The 18,252-nt window shown below is 45.8% G+C and overlaps 1 protein-coding gene across 2 annotated transcripts in view; it reads left to right on the top strand.

The window, feature by feature from the left end:
• FES (FES proto-oncogene, tyrosine kinase) overlaps positions 1-18,252 on the top strand; it is a 224,744-nt gene that overhangs the window by 119,565 nt on the left and 86,927 nt on the right. For both annotated transcript variants that reach the window (XM_063925860.1, XM_063925861.1), the window contains exon 4: positions 10,304-10,400. In XM_063925860.1, coding sequence (XP_063781930.1) covers positions 10,304-10,400 — 97 coding nt within the window. The remainder of the gene's footprint in view (positions 1-10,303; positions 10,401-18,252) is intronic.

The raw sequence follows: 18,252 nt of genomic DNA, 5'->3' as shown, positions 1-18,252 counted from the left end.
CAGCTGCAGTGCTGTGCGTTACCTCATGTTAAAAACTGAGTCTTCTGCCGCCGATTTCGAAGTCTTCTTGCTTCTCATACTCACCCGGCTTCTGTCTTCCGGCTTTGCGAGGGGGACGGCGGCGCGGCTCTGGGATCGGACGACAAGGGTGAGATCCTGTGTACGATCCCTCTGGAGCTAATGGTGTCCAGTAGCCTAAGAAGCAGGACCTAGCTTCAGAGAGTAGGGCTGCTTCTCTCCCCTCTATCCCACGATGCAGGGAGTCTGTTGCCAGCAGAGCTCCCTGAAAATAAAAAACCTAACAAAATACTTTCTTACAGCAAGCTCAGGAGAGCTCACTGAAAAGCACCCAGCTCGTCCGGGCACAGATTCAAACTGAGGTCTGGAGGAGGGGCATAGAGGGAGGAGCCAGAGCACACCAGAATCTAAATTCTTTCTTAAAGTGCCCATGTCTCCTGCGGAGCCCGTCTATTCCCCATGGTCCTTACGGAGTCCCCAGCATCCACTAGGACGTTAGAGAAATGTCATTTCCATTAGGTGATCAGAAGTCTGGCACATGGTGTATAGTATGTTGGCAGCGGCACTGTCATGATCAACTTTCCAGAAACTTATCTTTAGAGAAACAATTCCATTGTCTGTGTTTTTTTTTCTGCACAGTAAGGTATACAGAGTTTGGCATGGGTCATCCTATATAATAAAAGGCTAACACTGTTCCTCACCTCGATGGGGGGAATTCAGTGTTTTGTGCGCTGACGGCCACTAGATAGCCCCCGACGGAGCAGTTCAAGTATTGCTCTGTTCTGGGGTGCACAGCTGCCAGTGCTGACATTACTGTTATGTTGTTCCGTCATTTTGATTGGCTGGTAAGTAGTAGACCTCAGAATAAGTCACAGCAGACTGCACCTTGGGGGTAATTCAGATCTGATCGCTGCAATGCGCACACACGTCGGACAACAATGGGCATCACCGGTCAGCGCCGGGGTGGTGCGAAAAATCTGATCGCACGGATGTTCGCAAGGTGATTGACAGGAAGAGGCCGTTTGTAGTTGCTAACTGAGCGTTTACAGGGAGTGTTCGGAAAAACACAGGCGTTACCAAGCGTTTTCAGGGAGGGTGTCTGACGTCAGCTCCGGCCCCAATCAGCCTGTTCTCATCACACTGTAGGAGTAAGTCCTGGGCTGCGCACAGACTGCACACACTAGATTTTCGCAGCTCAGCTACACATGTGATCGCACACTTGCACGGGAATTTACACTCCCCCTTTAGGCAGCAACTATCTGATCGCAGGACAGCAAAGTTAGCAGCCCAGCGATCAGATCTGAATCACCCCCCTTGTTTCATCATCTTATCAAATTGTTTATTTCTTCCCACCAGTGGTCAACATTTAATTTCTGTACAAACTTTCCCTGTTTTTCTGTATTTTTTTTACTTCTTTACGTATTTTATGTTTCTGCAAGACAGCTTGGACTTGGGGAGTGGAGTATCGGGGCACAAACACTTACCAGTAAATATTAAAATAAATATTTAATTGCTGGTAGAATATATGCGTTGGGTATGTGTGACCGGCGGTCACATAAACATAAGCCAAATATATTAATGTTAAACAGGTGGTATGGTGTTGAGTTTTGGGGTCATGGTGCTATGTGACGAGGGATATGGGATAAGAAAGGTGGCTTCGGGAGAACAGATCTAAATCTGTGCCTGAATAATGAATAGCCTTGATACTTGAGAAAGGGATACTTCTTATATCCAGTAGATGTCAATGTTGTTTGTTTTTTTCCATTTATAATCATTAACAGTGCTCATATAAGATTATTTATGTTGGTTTATGTAGCACCACTGGTTTGCAGTGCATTCTAAGTATGTTTGAGTCTTGTAGCCGCAGATGATTTGTAATATTAACTCCTGCTTTCTCTTGTGTCTCAAGAACATTAGGAAGTTGAACCTGAGTTAATCAAGGGTTTAAAAAAACAACTATACAATCCTATTACTGGCCTACAGTTGCTATTACATAGAAACATAGAATTTGACGGCAGATAAGAACCACTTGGCCCATCTAGTCTTCCCCTTTTTTTTTTATCCTTTAGGTAATCTCAACCCTTTTTGAACCTTAATTCTTTGTAAGGATATTCATATGCCTATCCCAAGCATGTTTAAATTGCTCTACAGTCTTAGCCTCTACCACCTCTGATGGGAGACTATTCCACTTATCCACTACCGTTTCTGTGAAGTAATTTTTCCTTAAATTTCCCCTGAACCTCCCCCCCTCCAGTTTCAGTGTATGTCCTCGAGTTCCAATACTTCTCTTCCTTTAAAGAATGTTTCCCTCCTGAACTTTGTTAAGACCCTTGATATATTTGAAAGTTTCTATCATGTCCCCCCTTTCCCTTCTCTCCTCCAAACTATACATTGGATACATGGCATAGGGGCATATTTATTATTAGTTGCGGACATTCCCTGGTGGCAATAAGGAATCTTTATTTATCCAGATGTATGATTACTGTGTTGCCGGCAATTGGAGCCCTTCTTGTCCCTGGTAATCAGTGAGAAATAATATGATCGCATTGCAGATCACTTTACTTCCAGTTTTGCCACATCAGCTGCGTATGTGCAAGCAGGAAGCTAATGAAAAAATGGTGAACTGTAGCTCATAGGTTAATATAGGCTAACGCCATCAGAGGATATCGTTAGCGGCAATGCCAAGCACCAGGATGCTTTGCATTACTGAACTTTGTAAATCTGACAGAATGGCAGCCCCAACAGAGAGCTGCCGTCAGAAATGGAGGGACCGCGGCAGATATTGGAAATCTCTGCTCCTGATCCTCTTCCTTATATCCTGGGGATCCTTATATCACTTAACTGGCTTGTCAGATCCAGGGCCGTAACTACTACGTGTGTGCCAAGTGGGCTTGGCACACAGCGCAGTTGCCCTGAGGGCGCACGGCAGCGGCATGTAATGAGTCAAATTGACTCATTACACGCCGCCTCTGAAGTCTGCGCCGTGCGCCGCCGCCGCACTCGGGAGTAGAGCTACAGCGCCGGGCAGCGGAGAAGGAGGAGGGAGGGGGACTGGAGCCGCAGCAGCGCTATTTCATTGGTAGTAAGCGCCGCTGCAGCAGCCCCCTCTCCTTCCGTATTGGATGCCCGGCGCTGCTGTGGATGCTGGGATGGAGGAACCGCATCCCAGCATCCACAGCAGCGCCGGGCAGCCAATACGCAAGGAGAGGGGGCTGCTGCAGCGGCGCTTACTACCAATGAAATAGCACTGCTGCGGCTCCAGTCCCCCTCCCTCCTTCTCCTTCTCCGATGCCTGCACCGAGGGAGCTGCACGAGGAGCCTGACTGCCAGCGGGGAGATGGTAAGTATGTCTCTCTCTCTCTCTCTCTCTCTCTCTCTCTCAGGGGGACACCGTCTGCCATAATGTGTAAAAAGGGGGCCTGGCTGCCGCAATGTGTAAAAAGGGGGACTGGCTGCCGTAATGTGTAAAAAGGGGGACTGCCTGCCGCAATGTGTAAAAAGGGGGACACCGTCTGCCGTAATGTGTAGAGAGGGGGACTGGCTGCCGTAATGTGTAAAAAGGGGGACTGGCTGCCGTAATGTGTAAAAAGGGGGCCTGGCTGCCGCAATGTGTAAAAAGTGGGACACCCTCTGCCGTAATGTGTAAAAAGGGGGACTGCCTGCCGCAATGTGTAAAAAGGGGGACACCGTCTGCCGTAATGTGTAAAAAGGGGGACTGGCTGCCGCAATGTGTAAAAAGGGGTACTGGCTGCCGTAATGTGTAAAAAGGGGGACTGGCTGCCGCAATGTGTAAAAAAGGGGACGCTGTCTGCCGTAATGTGTAAAAAGGGGACGCTGTCTGCCGTAATGTGTAAAAAGGGGACGCTGTCTGCCGTAATGGGTAAAAACGGGGGACTGTCTGCTGTAATGTGTAAAAAGGGGGACAATGTCTGCTGTAATGTATAAAAGGGGCTCTACCTGGTGTAGTGGCGCTACTGTGCAGCGTAATTTGAATAATGGAGACTACTGTGCACCGTATTATGAATTGCTATTATTTTGTGGCCACGCCCCTTCCCCATGAAGCCACGCCCCTATATATTTTTCGTGCGCCTGCGACGCGCACTGCCCCTATCTTACATGGGGGGGGGGCGCCAATGTAGTTTCTTGCACACAGCGCTAAAATGCCTAGTTACAGCACTGGTCAGATCACATGCGGCCACGCCTCTGCACTGTGTCCCTCAGTTTTTGACGAGTGGATCTGTTCTGCAGATGGGCATAATATAATATTTAAATATTTAAAAAAAATACTTTTTAAACTATATTAAATAAAACATTAAAAAAAACAATGTTATGAACTGTTTTGAAGGGAAAAATCATCAGTTAAGTGGTTAATATTTGCAGATATCCCAATAATATACTTTAATATTACCCCAGAATCATATATGATTAGCAGATCAAATTGGACATTCATGGCCTAGCTTTCCTGTTATGCATATGTATTATCTGTTATTTATATAGTGCACATATAATACACAGTGCCTTACAGAGAATATTTAGTCATTCACATCAGTCCCTGCCCCGGCAGAGCTTACAGTCTATATTCCCTACCACATGGACATACATAAACTCAATTTGTTTTTATTTTATTTTTTGCCAGAACCCAATTACCCTACCAATATAATTTTAGATTGTGAGAGGAAAACCAAGGGGAGAACATACATTTCTTACAGATAGGGCCCTGAGAGGGATTGGCCTTGTGAGCTAAGTACTGTTAGACTCAGATCTGTGTCACCGGGAGTGTAGTCACGATCCCGGCGGTCAGCATACCGACGCCGGGATCCCAACCGCCAGAATACAGGCTTGGGGCTGAGGGCTATTCCCACTCGTGGGTGTACATGAGAACCCTAGAGTGGGAGTAAAACCTATGGCGAGCCTGCAAGGGGCTTCATTGCTCTTCCCCTCTGCTGTCATTCTGGCGGGTGGGATCCCGATGTCGGCATGATCACCGCCGGGATCCCGACCGCTGGTCTCCCGAACCCAACCTGTGCCACCATGCAATACTAAACAGAAGGGAAACTAACATGCAGTACTAAAACATGCAAATACAAAATACAGTGCATCTGGAAAGTATTCACAGCGCTTCACTTTTTCCACGTTTTGTGGAATTTATTTTTCCCCTCAAAATTCTACACACAATACCCCATAATGAATACGTGAAAAAAGTTTTTTTGAGATATTTTGCAAATTTATTAAAAATAAAAAAATAAGAAATAAGGCTGTAACATAACAATATGTGGAAAAAGTGAAGTGCTGTGAATACTTTCCGGATGCACTGTGGTCTTCAGTATGCCGACTGTCGGGATCCCGGCGCACAGTATACCGGCGCCGGGATCCCGACAGCCGGCATACCGACACTTATTCTCTCTCGTGGGGGTCCACGCCCCCCTGGAGGGAAAATAAAATAGCCCACCGTGCCCGTAGCGTGGCGAGCGCAGCGAGGCTCTTGAAGAAGGCTCTTGAAGAAGCCGCCTGGGGTGCGGAGAAACGCGTTGAGGAGACAGAGAGGACGGGTCACTGAGATTATCACTGAGACTACCAAAGTGCTCACAGGAGAAATATACCGGCTTTTCTACAACATCAAGCAGTCTGCAACCTGTTGCCGGCAATCAGCCTGCTTGTGATGAGATCGGACTTCCTATTTCTCCACATCTCTAACATCATCAGTCTGTCTTGCTGAGCACAGCTACCTTTAAACCAGGGATGACACACGGCAGTTCAGCTCATTAACATCGTGCTGCGCTAAAGAAAACATCCAATCCCTGTGGGTGCCGCCGACGGATGTCTCACCCGTGCAAAGGGTGATAGAAAGCGGCTTTGCATTACCCACCGTGCATAGGAAAGCAAGGACAGCGATTCAGTGAGTAATTGAAACCGTACGGTTCTTTCAAATCATATCCAATACGTGGAAAATTATACCTTAAATATATGGTTACAGAGGCTGAATTCATTAGCCGGAGGACATACTTTTTCTGAACTGTGAGAGACTGAACAATTTAGAATTTAATCTCAATGTATTGAAAGCTGCTTAAGTGAAAACCGGTGACCCACTCCTATAGGTTTTTATTATAAGCATATATATGCTATTATCTGAGGTGCAATACACCTTAGTTTTATGTGATATATAATATTGTGGTCCAATATTAGTTTTTATTTTTATTTATTATATATGTTTCTTTGTGTTTTTTATTTTTATTTTTCTTTGCTAGCTAAATAAATTGTTTTATTATATTTGGCAGCACTATTGGACTTTTAAGCGCCGACCTGGTGTTTGTTTGTTTTTAATTGCTAATTGCTAAGGAGGCTGGCTACCTCCTTACCAGGTGGCTGCTGATTCCAATTTATACTCACACAGTTTTGCCCAGCGCCAACAAACCTTACTTTTTGTTTCTACATACTATAGCCTCTCTGGTATGGGTGGTGGTGTTTGGAGAGGGCATTATTACAAGTGGACTTCTCCCAGTCTTTAACTGACAAATGCCGCCAAGTATAGATTTATATATACTATTATGCTGTTTTAGTAAGAGAAGGAATATGACACAAGTAGTGGTAGTAAAAAAACTTTCTTGTCACAGAAGAGAGTAGAGAAATTTTGTTTTAACAAGAGAAAGGTAGAGTGTAATTACAAAGCATTTAACTAAGGACAAAGCAGGTAGGTGTCTTTATTTGCCATTGTGCATTGCGTATTTGTATAGTATGCACATGGCTTAGCATATTAGGATGGTGGCGAATGCTTGTTGAATGTGTGCTAGCCTCAGCTTTGCACCTAGGTGATGCCTAAACGCCAACATGAAATTTCACGTGGCAGGGTAAGACAGGGAAATAAGCATAATTGCATGATGAGCTCACGTTTGTGAGGAACAAGGGCGGCTGCAGAGCCTCTATTAATCATCTCCATGATCCTTTCATTGTTTTAACAAGCTAATTTCTTTATTTGTTTGCATGCATGCTTAGCAGATAACGCTATACACTGCACTGATGAGACCTAACAATGGCATCTGTATTTGGACTATGGGAAGTCTGACTAGCAATTGCCAAGTCATGTTCTATAAACCCAGTGGGTATTTTATTTCTTAAATGTTGGTTCCCCTGAATTCATAATATGTAAATGTACCGATAACACCCAGTGATAGTGACATTACATGGCGAGACAGAATAGTACTTGGCATGGCATGTTGGATATCATTGATGGCATTACAATGTTATTACATTACATTGCATTACATTGTTTTGATGTTTTGATAATTGATGTTTTCATAAAGAGAGACATATTGACATAAGAATACGCTACATTACAATCAGTTTCTTCGCTGATGGCATCACTGTGATATATATTTCTTTAAATTATGTTTTGTTATTTTTCAATGCAAACAAAGGAAAAAGGGTGGTAGGGAAGAGGCTGGGAAAAACATTGGGCCTAATTCAAACCAGATCGCTGTGCTACAAATTACACTGTCCTGCGATCAGATAGTCGCCATCCAGAGGGAGTGAAAATTCACCCCGTGCAAGTGTGCGATTGCATGTGTACGCTGTGCGAAAATTCCCCTCAGTCAGCGGACGTCTGCAAAACCGTTCGCATCACACTCACCATCGAATGTTTTTCCCATTCTGTGTAGTCTGTGCGTGGCTCAATACTTACTCATCCAGTGCGAAGAAATCAGGCTGATCGGAGCCGGAGCTGACGTCACACACCCTCCCTGAAAACGCTTGGGAACACCTGCGTTTTTCCAGACACTCCCTGAAAATTAGAACCCACAAACGTCCTCTTCCTGTCTATCACCTTGCGAACGCCCATGAGATTGAAATTTTCGCACCATCCTGTCGCTGTTTGACAACGCGCCTGTGCATTGCAGTGCATACGCATGCGCAGTAGTTTGATAATCGTCCGCTGTGCGAAAACGCACAACATCAGGTCTGAATCGGGCAGATATTTTATACCAAGGCATACACATGCATTGCTGCCTCATAGCACTAAGGTCATGGGTATAATACCCACCATGGCCTTACCAGTGTGAAGTTTGTATATTCTCTCTGTGCTTTTGTGGGTTTCCTCCGGGTATTCTAATTTCCTCCTAAAATCCCAAAATATACTGGTAGGTTATATGGCTCCTGACAAAAATTAACTCTACTGTATAAGTGAGTGCGTGTATATGGGCAGACTAGATGGGCCAAGTGGTTCTTATCTGCCATTAAATTCTATGTTTCTATGTTTGAGACTGGTAATACCAAAACTAGTAAAGGTTCTATGCCTCCCAGGAGCTTGCCAGAATCTGCCTTTCCGTGAAACTGGTTAGGTCGAGAACTGTGCGTCAACAATGCTAAAGCTAAAGTTGCGATTCGGAGTGGTGTGTACGGGGTCGAGAAGCCTGCTTCTGTCGGATCTCTTGCACCCAGCATGGGGCTGGTGCAACTGCCAATGCTAATGATGACAGTTGTGGCATAAAATCAGCTGGTGGTGCGGCAATCTGCTGGTAGACACACAGATCCTCGCATTAGCTGAATAGAATTCCGCACTAGCATAAGGTAGTAAATCTTGTTTCGGAGGCTGGCCGCAACTACAGCCACTTTGCGTGCAACTTAGAATCAACCCCAATATGTGGAATGTGGATCTTAATGAGAAAATGTGGATAACATTAAAATTGTACCTAAAAAATTGGGTATCCGATGGGGTGTAGTATGGTATGCCGGCGGCCGGGCTCCCGGCGACCAGCATACCAGCGCCGGGAGCCCGACCGCCGGCATACCGACTGTGTGGCGAGCGCAAAGGAGCCCCTTGCGGGCACGGTGGCGCGCTACGCGCGCCACGCTATTTATTCTCCCTCCAGGGGGGTCATGGACCCCCACGAGGGAGAATAGCTGTTAGTATTTTGGGTGTCAGGATCCCGGCGCCGGTATACTGTGCGCCGGGATCCCGACATTCGGCATACTGAAGACCACCCATCCGATGTATAGATCTACACTGAAAAAGTGTACAGTCAATCAGTCGACCACTAATGGTCGACATGCATGGGGTCAAAAGGTCGTCATGGTCAAAATGTTGACATGTAAAAGGTAGACAGTTTGAAAGGTCGACATGTTCTAAAGGTCAACATGACAATAGTCGACACACATATTTTTTATTCCATTTTTTTTTTTTTTTCATACTTTACTATCCACGTGGATTACGACTGGGAATAGTAACCTGTGGTAGTGGAGCAGTGCACCTTGCCCGAAGCATAGCAAGCCAAGCGAGCCACGTGAGGGGACGCAGTACACTAATGGGGATATTTTTTGTGGCAGAAAAGTAACAACCCCCCCCAAAAAAAAGTCTACCTTTTTGTGTCAACCATTTCCATGTTGACCTTTTGACCATGTCGACCTTTTGACCATGTCGACTTTTCACCCTGTCGACATTTTCTACTGTCTACCTATTCCATATTGACCTTTTGACCCGGTTGACCTTTTGACCCAGTCGACCTAATGCATGTCAACCATTTGTGGTCGACCTATTGACTGTAGACCTTTTTAGTGTAGATCAAATGATCCACACCCAAAGAATTGAGATGTCCAGTCAGCTTTCAAACTGATAATCCTATATATTTCTCCACAGGAATTGTGATCTTTATTTTATAGAATGGGCGGTATCCTATTAGCAGCAGTAAAACATTGATCGTGAAACTTGAACGGTTTTCACGATTTTCCCCAGTATTTCACAAATATTTTTTTTACAGATTATCCAATTAGATCACCAGTAAAAAAAATAATGCTCTCCCGAAAACACAGTGAAACTTATATTTTCGTGAGAAACATCCCTGTTTTTTAGCATCGGCTTGTTGGGGCTAATAGGATAGCCCCAGGTGAGACCTTTAGCCGCGGTAATTTACCGCAGCCAATAGGATATCACCCAATGTGTTTGCTGTGTCCAAAACACTGCTGAATGAATCTCAGAACATATGTACCACAGATGCATGCATATGCAGTGGGATCCTGTCGCCCATAGCAACTAATTCTCTCTATCATTTCCTAGGATGCAATAGAGAAATGATAGATAGAATCTGATTGGTTGCTATGGGCAACATCACCTCTTTTCACTTTTAGAAGCTTTAGTAAATTTACCCCTCAGAGTCTCATGAAGTGAGATGAAAATCTAATCCTGATTTTTATTTTTCCTTTTAACAAATTTGAGTAGCCAATTAATTTACAGTTCACAGAGTTAGACTCCTGAGTCCCAACTTTACCTAAAATGCATGTATTCATTGTCATTCCATAGACCACACAACAGGAGATAGAAAACATAAAGACTCAGTATCGGAGTAAAGTAAAAGATACATTACAAGCCAAGAGAAAGTACCAAGAGGCGAGTAAAGGTAAGTACCTTTTACATATAAAATACTCACAGTCTTTCAGACAATACAATTTTTTTTTTATAATCACAGTAAACTGGGTATCCAATAGATAGTCGCATTCAAAAGTTCGACATCATATGGTCGACATGCATTAGATCACCAGGGTCAAAAAGTTTGCAGGTAAAAGGTAGACAGTGCTTATGGTCAACAGGTACAAAAGGCCGGCAGGTTCAAAAGATCGACATGGCAGTGGTCACACATATATGGTCAACACAAGTTTTTGTTAGGGTTTTTTAACTTGATTGATTTACTATCCACGTGGTGTACGATTGGGAATAGTAACATTACATGAAGCATGGCAAGTGAAGTGAGCCAGCGATGGTACATGTTTTCACTGATTGTGGCAACATATTATGAAACATACAAAATTATGCCCCAAAAAATAAGAAAAACCTGTGTTGACAATTTTTGTGTTGACAACTGTCATGTCAATCTTTTGACCCTATCGACCTTTTGTACTTGTCGACCTTACCCACTGTCTACCTTTTAACTGTTGATCTTTTGACCATGTCGACTTAATGCATGTCAACCTAATGGCTGCCTTTCCAGTTACTGTATATCTTCTATACCACACCCAGTAAACTGAGGCAATGGCTGCTACAGTTACAAATGGCTAAGGTAGTCTATTTCTAAGGTTGAGAAAGATGTCTTTGGTGTTTTTACCAGAGAAAGGGCTTTTCTCAATAAACACCGGAAACAACAGAGATTTGTATTTTATGAAGAAGCCTAAGAAGCTTTGCAGGAGCTCTTCTGATCACAGCTAAGTGAGCATGCACTGCCAGCAGTTGTACATGCGCATCCTCTAGATAGAAACTGTTGTTAGCTGCATTCAGCTGCTTGTGAGGAGGAGAAAAGCCTCCGATAGCAAAAGGAACCTCAGATTTAATCAGTATGCAAGATTTTATATATACATAAAGACTTCTTAAATTATAAATGATATTGTTCCATGGTTTGTTTCAAATGTATGAACTGCTTCTAGTATTCTCAACCTTTTACCTGTTTTTTTTGTTGTTGACAAAGCATTGACTGTACCTTGGATAACATTTGTGAATAGATCAGTTCTACCAGTATGAAATACCTTCAATCAAAATCCCGACGTTCAAAATCCTGATAACAATTGACCGATGGTGAAAATCCTGACAAGAAGGTCAAAATACAGACAAGGTCAAAATATCGACATTTAAAATGTCAGCATGTCAAAAAGTCGACAAGAGTTTTCCATTGTTTTTTGTGTGTGTATGTCGACATAGGTCGACATGGACACCGTATGAGTGTACCGCGTCTCCTCGCATGACTCGCTGCGCTCGCCATGCTTCGGGCACACTATTATGTTCCCCCGCCAGGTGCACTGGGATGGTAAAGCATGTACAAGGCGGTTTCAATGAAAAAATCATGAAAAACTTTTTGACCTGTTGACATTTTAAATGTCGGTATTATGACCTTGCCGGTATCTGAAATGTCGGGATTTTGACCATGTCGGGATTTTGACCATCAGTCAATGGATGTCGGTATTTTGACTGTTGGGATTTTGATTGTAGGTAAATTGACCTTAAAACTGTTGCAGATATAGTTGGTAATTTTCCAACACCTGTCCTAGTGCCTAATTTAGCTATCTGTTTGTGGAACTAATATACTTCTTATATCTTATACACTTCCTCCTTTTGGATTGCATCAATAGAACAAAGGCTATCTTTTTCTTTCATATCGCCTCTTACACCCTCAGAATTTGCCATCTGAACTACAGTAACCTTATATTTCATATTATTATTTATTATCAGTAATTTATATAGAGCACACTTATTCCGCAGCGCTTTATAGAGAATATTTGCCCATTCACATCAGTCCCTGCCCCAGTGGAGCTTACAATCTATGGCCCTCATTCCGAGTTGATCGGTCGGTATTTTTCATCGCATCGCAATGAAAATCCGCTTAGTACGCATGCGCAATATTCGCACTGCGACTGCGCCAAGTAATTTAACAATGAAGATAGTATTTTTACTCACGGCTTTTTCATCGCTCCGGCGATCGTAATGTGATTGACAGGAAATGGGTGTTACTGGGCGGAAACACGGCGTTTTATGGGCGTGTGGATGAAAACGCTACCGTTTCCGGAAAAAACGCAGGAGTGGCTGGAGAAACGGAGGAGTGTCTGGGCGAACGCTGGGTGTGTTTGTGACGTCAAACCAGGAACGACAAGCACTGAACTGATCGCACAGGCAGAGTAAGTCTGAAGCTACTCTGAAACTGCTAAGTAGTTTGTAATCGCAATATTGCGAATACATCGGTCGCAATTTTAAGAAGCTAAGATACACTCCCAGTAGGCGTAGGCTTAGCGTGTGTAACTCTGCTAAATTCGCCTTGCGACCGATCAACTCGGAATGAGGGCCTATATTCCATACCACACGTACACACAGACACATTCACGCTAGGGTTAATTTTTGCTGGGAGCCAAGTAACCTAGCAGTATATATTCCTATTCCTGTTGCATCTCCTTTACCTCTGATCTACATAATGCTGATTGATTGCCTCTGATAACTTTCCATTAGCAGACAATGGGGGTCATTCCGAGTTGTTCGCTCGTTGCCGATTTTCGAAACGGAGCGATCAAGGCAAAAATGCGCATGTTTCGCAGTGCGCATGCGGTTTATATTTTACCACAAAACTTAGTAGATTTACGAAGATTTTTCCTCGTTGAAGTGATCGTAGTGTGATTGACAGGAAGTGGGTGTTTCTGGGCGGAAACTGGCCGTTTTCTGGGAGTGTGCGGAAAAACGCAGGCGTGCCAGGGAAAAACGCGGGAGTGTCTGGAGAAACGGGGGAGTGGCTGGCCGGACGCTGGGCGTGTGTGTGACGTCAAACCAGGAACGAAACGGCCTGAGCTGATCGCAATCTGTGAGTAGGTCTGGATCTACTCAGAAACTGCTAAGAAATTTCTTTTCGCTATTCTGCGAATCTTTCGTTTGCAATTCTGCTAAGCTAAGATACACTCCCAGAGGGCGGCGGCTTAGCGTGTGCAATGCTGCTAAAAGCAGCTAGCGAGCGAACAACTCGGAATCACTCCCAATATACTGAAAAATGACCAATGTATTTTCTTGACAACTTCATTCTGAATAAAAAAGTTTTCTCTGACGTCCTAGTGGATGCTGGGACTTCCGTAAGGACCATGGGGAATAGCGGCTCCGCAGGAGACTGGGCACAAAAAGTAAAAGCTTTAGACTAGCTGGTGTGCACTGGCTCCTCCCCCTATGACCCTCCTCCAAGCCTCAGTTAGATTTTTGTGCCCGAACGAGAAGGGTGCATGCTAGGTGGCTCTCCTGAGCTGCTTAGAAGTAAAAGTTTAAATAGGTTTTTTATTTTCAGTGAGTCCTGCTGGCAACAGGCTCACTGCATCGTGGGACTAAGGGGAGAAGAAGCGAACTCACCTGCGTGCAGAGTGGATTGGGCTTCTTGGCTACTGGACATTAGCTCCAGAGGGACGATCACAGGTTCAGCCTGGATGGGTCCCGGAGCCGCGCCGCCGGCCCCCTTACAGAGCCAGAAGAGCGAAGAGGTCCGGAGAAATCGGCGGCAGAAGACGTTCCTGTCTTCAGATAAGGTAGCGCACAGCACTGCAGCTGTGCGCCATTGCTCTCAGCACACTTCACACTCCGGTCACTGAGGGTGCAGGGCGCTGGGGGGGAGCGCCCTGAGACGCAATAAAACATGTTTAAACCTTATATGGCTAAAGAAATACATCACATATAGCTCCTGGGCTATATGGATGCATTTCACCCCTGCCAGTTTTCCTAAAAAAAGCGGGAGAAAAGGCCGCCGTGAAGGGGGCGGAGCCTATCTCCTCAGCACACAAGCGCCATTTTCCCTCACAGTTCCGCTGGAAGGAAGGCTCCCAGACTCTCCCCTGCAGTCCTGCTACAGAATCAGGGTAAAACAAGAGAGGGGGGGCACTATTGGCAGCTAATATAAAACAGCAGCTATAAAGGGAGTAACACTTACATAAGGTTATCCCTGTATATATATAGCGCTCTGGTGTGTGCTGGCAAACTCTCCCTCTGTCTCCCCAAAGGGCTCGTGGGGTCCTGTCCTCTTTCAGAGCATTCCCTGTGTGTGTGCTGGGTGTCGGTACGATTGTGTCGACATGTATGAGGAGGAAAATGATGTGGAAGCAGAGCAATTGCCTGTGTTAGTGATGTCACCCCCTAGGGAGTCGACACCTGACTGGATGGTCGTATTTAAAGAATTACGTGACAGTGTCAGCACTTTGCAAAAAACTGTTGACGACATGAGACAGCCGGCAAATCAATTAGTGCCTGTTCAGGCGTCTCAGACACCGTCGGGGCGCTAAAACGCCCGTTACCTCAGATGGTCGACACAGACCCAGACACGGATACTGAATCCAGTGTCGACGGTGAGGAGACAAACGTAATGTCCAGTAGGGCCACACGTTACATGATCACGGCAATGAAGGAGGCATTGAATATTTCTGACACTACAAGTACCACAAAAAAGGGTATTATGTGGGGTGTGAAAAAACTACCAGTAGTTTTTCCTGAATCAGATGAATTAAATGAGGTGTGTGATAAAGCGTGGTTTTCCCCCGATAAAAAACTGCTGATTTCTAATAAATTATTGGCATTATACCCTTTCCCGCCAGAGGTTAGGGCGCGTTGGGAAACACCCCCTAGGGTAGATAAGGCGCTCACACGCTTATCAAAACAAGTGGCGTTACCGTCTCCCGATACGGCCGCCCTTAAGGAACCAGCTGATAGAAGGCTGGAAAATATCCTAAAAGGTATATACACACATACTGGTGTTATACTGCGACCAGCAATCGCCTCAGCCTGGATGTGCAGTGCTGGAGTGGCTTGGTCGGATTCCCTGACTGAAAATATTGATACCCTGGATAGGGACAGTATATTATTAACTATAGAGCATTTAAAGGATGCATTACTATATATGCGAGATGCACAGAGGGATATTTGCACCCTGGCATCTAGAGTGAGTGCGATGTCCATTTCTGCCAGAAGAGCGTTATGGACGCGACAGTGGTCAGGTGATGCGGATTCCAAACGACATATGGAAGTATTGCCGTATAAAGGGGAGGAGTTATTTGGGGTCGGTCTATCGGACCTGGTGGCCACAGCAATGGCTGGAAAATCCACCTTTTTACCCCAGGTCACCTCTCAGCAGAAAAAGACACCGTCTTTTCAAACTCAGGCCCTCATTCCGAGTTGATCGGTCGCAAGGCGAATTTAGCAGAGTTACACACGCTAAGCCGCCGCCTACTGGGAGTGAATCTTAGCTTCTTAAAATTGCGACCGATGTATTCGCAATATTGCGATTACTAACTACTTAGCAGTTTCAGAGTAGCTTCAGACTTACTCTGCCTGTGCGATCAGTTCAGTGCTTGTCGTTCCTGGTTGACGTCACAAACACACCCAGCGTTCGCCCAGGCACTCCCACCGTTTCTCCGGCCACTCCTGCGTTTTTTACGGAAACGGTAGCGTTTTCAGCCACACGCCCCTGAAACGCCGTGTTTCCGCCCAGTAACACCCATTTCCTGTCAATCACATTACGATCGCCGGAGCGAAGAAAAAGCCGTGAGTAAAAATACTTTCTTCATAGTAAAGTTACTTGGCGCAGTCGCAGTGCGAACTTTGCGCATGCGTACTAAGCGGATTTTCACTGCGATGCGATGAAAAAGAACGAGCGAACAACTCGGAATGAGGGCCTCAGTCCTTTCGTTCCCATAAGGGCAAGCGGGCAAAAGGCCACTCATTTCTGCCCCGGGGCAGAGGAAGGGGAAAAAGACTACACCAGGCAGCCTCTTCCCAGGAGCAGAAGCCCTCCCCCACTTCTGCCAAGTCTTCAGCATGACGCTGGGGCCTTACAAGCGGACTCAGGCACGGTGGGGGGCCGTCTCAAGAATTTCAGCGCGCAGTGGGCTCACTCGCAAGTGGACCCCTGGATCCTGCAGGTAGTATCACAGGGGTACAAATTGGAATTCGAGACGTCTCCCCCTCGCCGGTTCCTGAAGTCTGCTCTACCAACGTCTCCCTCCGACAGGGAGGCGGTAGTGGAAGCTATTCACAAGCTGTATTCCCAGCAGGTGGTAATCAAGGTACCCCTCCTACAACAGGGAAAGGGGTATTATTCCACGCTGTTTGTGGTACCGAAGCCGGACGGCTCGGTGAGACCAATTTTAAATCTAAAATCCTTGAACACTTACATAAAAAGGTTCAAATTTAAGATGGAGTCACTCAGAGCAGTGATAGCGAACCTGGAAGAAGGGGACTATATGGTGTCTCTGGACATCAAAGATGCTTATCTCCATGTCCCAATCTACCCTTCTCACCAAGGGTACCTCAGGTTTGTGGTACAAAACTGTCATTATCAGTTTCAGACGCTGCCGTTTGGATTGTCCACGGCACCACGGGTCTTTACCAAGGTAATGGCCGAAATGATGATTCTTCTTCGAAGAAAAGGCGTCTTAATTATCCCTTACTTGGATGATCTCCTGATAAGGGCAAGGTCCAGGGAACAGTTAGAGGTCGGAGTAGCACTATCTCAGGTAGTGCTACGTCAGCACGGGTGGATCCTAAATATCCCAAAATCACAGCTGATTCCAACAACACGTCTACTGTTCCTGGGGATGATGCTGGACACAGTCCAGAAAAAGGTTTTTCTCCCGGAGGAGAAGGCCAGGGAGTTATCTGAGCTAGTCAGGAAACTCCTAAAACCAGGCCAAGTGTCAGTGCATCAATGCACGAGAGTCCTGGGAAAAATGGTGGCTTCTTACGAAGCGATTCCATTCGGAAGATTCCATGCAAGAACTTTTCAGTGGGATCTGCTGGACAAATGGTCCGGATCGCATCTTCAGATGCATCAGCGGATAACCCTATCTCCAAGGACAAGGGTGTCTCTCCTGTGGTGGTTACAGAGTGCTCATCTTCTAGAGGGCCGCAGATTCGGCATTCAGGATTGGATGCTGGTGACCACGGATGCCAGCCTGAGAGGCTGGGGAGCAGTCACACAGGGAAGAAATTTCCAGGGCTTGTGGTCAAGCATGGAAACGTCTCTTCACATAAATATCCTGGAACTAAGGGCCATTTACAATGCCCTAAGTCAAGCAAGGCCTCTGCTTCAGGGTCAGTCGGTATTGATCCAATCGGACAACATCACGGCAGTCGCCCATGTCAACAGACAGGGCGGCACAAGAAGCAGGAGGGCAATGGCAGAAGCTGCAAGGATTCTTCGCTGGGCGGAAAATCATGTGGTGGCACTGTCAGCAGTGTTCATTCCGGGAGTGGACAACTGGGAAGCAGACTTCCTCAGCAGACACGACCTCCACCCGGGGGAGTGGGGACTTCACCCAGAAGTCTTTCAAGTGATTGTAAACCGTTGGGAAAAACCAAAGGTGGACATGATGGCGTCCCGTCTCAACAAAAAACTGGACAGATATTGCGCCAGGTCAAGGGACCCTCAGGCAATAGCGGTGGACGCTCTGGTAACACCGTGGGTGTACCAGTCGGTGTATGTGTTCCCTCCTCTGCCTCTCATTCCAAAAGTACTGAGAATCATAAGAAGGAGAGGAGTGAAGACTATACTCGTGGCTCCGGATTGGCCAAAAAGAACTTGGTACCCGGAACTGCAAGAGATGCTCACGGAGGACCCGTGGCCTCTACCTCTAAGAAAGGACCTGCTCCAGCAGGGACCTTGTCTGTTCCAAGACTTACCGCGGCTGCGTTTGACGGCATGGCGGTTGAACGCCGGATCCTGATGGAAAAAGGCATTCCAGATGAAGTCATCCCTACCC

Source organism: Pseudophryne corroboree, chromosome 6, assembly GCF_028390025.1.
Source record: "Pseudophryne corroboree isolate aPseCor3 chromosome 6, aPseCor3.hap2, whole genome shotgun sequence".
Classification (NCBI taxonomy): Eukaryota; Metazoa; Chordata; class Amphibia; order Anura; family Myobatrachidae; genus Pseudophryne; species Pseudophryne corroboree.
The sequence above is the reverse complement of the archived record's forward strand: the minus strand, read 5'-3'. Positions and strand labels throughout refer to the sequence as shown.